General features: G+C 38.1%; 1 protein-coding gene across 1 annotated transcript; it reads left to right on the forward strand.

The window, feature by feature from the left end:
- Nucleotides 1-580: 580 nt before the first annotated feature.
- LOC122062719 (galacturonosyltransferase 8) lies at nt 581-3,766 on the forward strand. Its single transcript, XM_042626362.1, has 3 exons — nt 581-897; nt 1,000-2,250; nt 3,052-3,766. The coding sequence occupies exons 1-3, from the start codon at nt 715-717 to the stop codon at nt 3,325-3,327; spliced, it is 1,710 nt and encodes a 569-aa protein (XP_042482296.1). The 5' UTR covers nt 581-714; the 3' UTR covers nt 3,328-3,766.
- Nucleotides 3,767-4,449: the final 683 nt, after the last annotated feature.

Below are 4,449 nucleotides of genomic sequence, written 5' to 3' on the forward strand. Positions count from 1 at the left end.
TCTAGCTCATGATGGGTTTCAGATAGGCTTGGGCTAATCCAATCCCACAACTTGCACCCTTAAGTTCTAAGCTAAGGTAAGGGTGTCAAAACCTAACCCAAATCAACTAAATCACGCTAAATCGATCGAAATTGACTTGTGATTTATGGCAAAGGTTACTCGTGAGTAGTTGATTGCCTATTAATAGGATTTGTGACCTCATTTTTATACAGAATCATGAAGTAAGAGTACGATAAAATGTGAAAGATGTGAGCTTAATTAATGGATCTTGTTACGATATGAGGTTTTAAGAGATTGAATAAAATTGGATCACAGCAAAACCGATAAGACATCAAACCAAATGTTAAAAACCAGACCGAAACCAATAGCATTTGAAAATTCCAAAAAAAAAAAAAAAAATCATATTTTTTCATACTTTTGTCAATACATTTGCACAGTAAACTGAAATCAAATTGAACCGGTAAAACCAAACCAAAATTAATCCAAACCGATTGCTTTTTTTTTTTTTCCCCATAAAATCCAAACCGACTGAAAGAAAGTTGCGTTCGTAATATCGCGTGGTTAGTTACTGTCTATAATGACGATTGACACTTTCCAGTGATAGATGAGATTTCAAGTTCTAAAAGCTAAGAGACACAGAAAGAGACCGGTAGTGTAGTGTGTAAACTCACTCCACTCTCTCAATACCAAAATCTCTTTCAGGGAACAAGAAAAATGGCGATTGCAAAGCTTCGAAGCGCTCGAGCGATCTCAAATGGAACCAATGGAGTCCTGCGGAACTTATTTTCCTACAGATTCTTCATCTCTACTGTCGCTATGATCTCGGTTTTTCTATTTTCTGTTGTCTTTCTCTTCTCTTCTTCTTCGTTGATAACCGATTCAGTAGATGTCAAGTTGGTGAGTAAACATCTATTTATTTCTGGAAAGTTTCGTTTTTCTTATGTTTTTGGGTTAAACATTACTGAATATCTGGTTTTTTTTTTTTTCCGGTTGTATTAGGATGTGGTTTCTTCTCGTTTTAATGGCATCCACTCTGTTCGGAGATCCGTGCTTGCCGTGAAGTCTGATCCCTTGAAACCGCGTGCGGATCAGATCCGGAAGCAAGCAGATGACCACAGATCTCTAGCCCTCGCTTATGCTTCGTTTGCGCGAAAGTTGAAGCTCGAGAACTCGAAGCTTGTTAGGGTTTTTGCTGATCTAACTCGTAATTATACAGATCTGTTGTCCAGATCGTCTTATCGATCTTTGTTTGTTTCCGATGATGTTTCAATTGATGAGTATACGCTTCGCCAGTTCGAGAAGGAGGTCAAGGAACGGATCAAGGTTACACGGCAAGTGATTGCAGAATCTAAAGAGTCTTTCGATAACCAGCTGAAGATTCAGAAGCTTAAAGACACTATTTTTGCTGTCAACGAGCACCTCACCAAGGCTAAGAAACAAGGGGCTTTCTCGAGTTTGATTGCTGCGAAATCGATTCCCAAGAGCTTGCATTGCATAACCATGAGACTGATGCAAGAGCGTATTGAGCATCCGGAGAAGTACTCTGAGGAAGGGAAGTTACCGCCGCCGGAACTGGAGGATCCCAATCTCTACCACTACGCTATTTTCTCTGATAACGTGGTTGCTGCTTCTGTTGTGGTTAATTCGGCGGTAAAGAACTCGAAGGAGCCGTGGAAGCATGTGTTCCATGTTGTGACTGATAAAATGAATCTTGGAGCAATGCAGGTAATGTTCAAGATGAGAGATTACAATGGAGCTCACATCGAGGTGAAAGCTATTGAAGATTACAAGTTCTTGAATTCTTCTTATGTTCCTGTTCTCCGTCAGCTTGAATCTGCTAATCTGCAAAGGTTTTATTTCGAGAATAAGCTCGAGAATGCAACCAAGGACACAACGAACATGAAATTCAGGAATCCCAAATATCTGTCTATGCTGAATCACGTGAGGTTCTATTTGCCAGAGATGTATCCCAAGTTGCACAGGATCTTGTTTTTGGATGACGACGTGGTTGTTCAGAGGGATCTTACTGGGTTGTGGTCGATTGATATGGATGGAAAGGTCAACGGAGCGGTTGAAACATGTTTTGGGTCATTCCATCGGTATGCTCAGTACATGAATTTCTCACATCCTCTGATCAAAGAGAAATTTAATCCCAAAGCGTGTGGATGGGCGTATGGTATGAACTTCTTCGATCTAGATGCTTGGAGAAGGGAAAAGTGTACGGAACAGTATCATTACTGGCAGAATCTGGTAAGACCCCAAAACCTCTTTAAATTCTACATGTTTAAGGTTCCTAATCAACTGAAAGCTTACATAATAATTTAATTAATTAATATCACTGAGTCTATGTCAACAAATTTAGAAACTGTTATTGAACGAGTTTTTTAATCCGTTCAAATCATGGGGCCATCCATTACTTTACAGTTTCTGTGCCTTTCAACCTTGATGTATCTGTGATGGATCTTAAGTATTTCTCCCCCCCTCCCCCTTCTCCTCCCCCTCCCTTTTTTCTCGCTCTCTTTATGTTGCTCTATTTGGAAAATGAAGTCTGATATAATTTAATTTAGGGGGCTTGTGGAAGGTTAACTCTTACAAATAGCAAGCTCTAAGGAATTTCTGGTTACTGATCTAACACCTAAAAAAAATATATCTGGTTTATATTACTTAGAACCGAAAACCCTCCTCATAAGTCTCAATTATGTTAATTCCATCATGCATGATTTTAAATGAACATGTAGCAGTCTATCTCTTGGTAATTCAAAAGGTTCTCTCTGCAGCACCTTTATCATGTTTAAAAATGAATTGGCCTTTTACGTCCTCTTGACTGATTTCTAATAACTACTACTCTGTTCTACCTCCTCTGTTTTCGTTTATTTATGTTGGTTGATTGGAGAAGGAAGAGAAGAATGTGTGGGTCCTGTAAAAATTGTTACTGTATTCATTTTATATCCATGGTAGCTCTTGTGAGTTTAATTGATTCCTTGCCTTCCTTACTTTTTATCATCTGGAATGTGATGTTTAACTGATCGGAGAGGCTGAATTGTGTTGCAGAATGAGAATAGAACATTGTGGAAATTGGGTACCCTGCCCCCAGGCCTGATCACATTTTATTCTACTACCAAGCCTCTGGAAAAATTTTGGCATGTTCTTGGACTTGGGTATAATCCAAGCATCGGCATGGAAGAGATCAGGAATGCTGCTGTCATACACTTCAATGGGAACATGAAACCATGGCTTGATATTGCCATGAACCAGTTCCGCCCTCTTTGGACAAGATTTGTGGACTATGACAACGAATTTATCCAGGCTTGCAATTTTGGTCTCTGAAGGAAATTGTTCAGGGTTCCTCCTATGCTCTGAGCATCAGAGAATCATGGATATGCCAAATCAATTCTCCCACAAGTAGTTATTTTATAAGGTCTGACGCAATTGTTCAGACTGATTTAAATATTTTTATTCATTGTGGTAGATATTATAAGTCTCAATCTTGTTATTATGTTCCACTGTCTTGTATGAGGTTAGGGTTCTTTTGCTTTGCCCTTGTCTGTACATTTCTTGATCTGTACCCTAACTTTTGCCAAGGATTGATCAAGGTTGCTGGATAGTAAGAGAGTACCTAGCTCTACTATTCCAACAGGTCTGTTTGTTTCTTTAAATTATGATTTATTTCATGAAGTATGTGGTGAGGAAATAGAAGGTGATCTCCAACAGATGATGTTTAATAGTGCTTTGTTTAAATTTAAATTCCAATTGCAATTTCTTGTGATGGATTTGGTTTCAAGTCAATTTTCTAATACCTGTTATTGTCCCTTTATGTCTGCTTTAGATAGACTGGAGACCACAGGGCTGTTGTCCACTTCAGGCCATCTAGAGTGAGTGCTGGATAAGGTAAAAAATGAGTCAATAAGATAAGATAAGTTGGTTGTAAGAAATTATTCGATACGATCAGATAAGGATTTTTTTTTTTTTTTTTTTTGGTTTTTCTTGAGAAAATTAATACTCCGAAGCAGGGGTGCGTTTGGACTTTTGGGGGTTTGTGAGTTTATGCCTAGATTAAGAAAATAGGGTAAATCTTATGATTCTGTAAATCCCCCGTTTTCAAGTTAGAAAAGAATTTTGATAGATAAGCACTGTCAGCGTCAGGGACCATGTGGAAAAGATTAAGTTACCGTTTGACAACGATTTTGTCGTTTCTATGTTCGGAAACATAAAATCAATTTATGGACACATTATTGTTTGATAAACCTGTTTTTTGTAATGTTTTTTCATACATTGTTGTTTGATAAATCTATTTTTTGAAACGTTTTTTACACACACTATTGTTTGATAAGAACTGTAAATTGTTGCTTGCTTGAAAATCTCATTTCCTAAACCAAATCATAAATAGCTCATTCACCGACATCTATCAACATCCATAAACTGCATTTCCAACTGCCCCACCACTACCTG

This window comes from Macadamia integrifolia, unplaced genomic scaffold, assembly GCF_013358625.1.
Source record: "Macadamia integrifolia cultivar HAES 741 unplaced genomic scaffold, SCU_Mint_v3 scaffold1094, whole genome shotgun sequence".
Taxonomy (NCBI): Eukaryota; Viridiplantae; Streptophyta; class Magnoliopsida; order Proteales; family Proteaceae; genus Macadamia; species Macadamia integrifolia.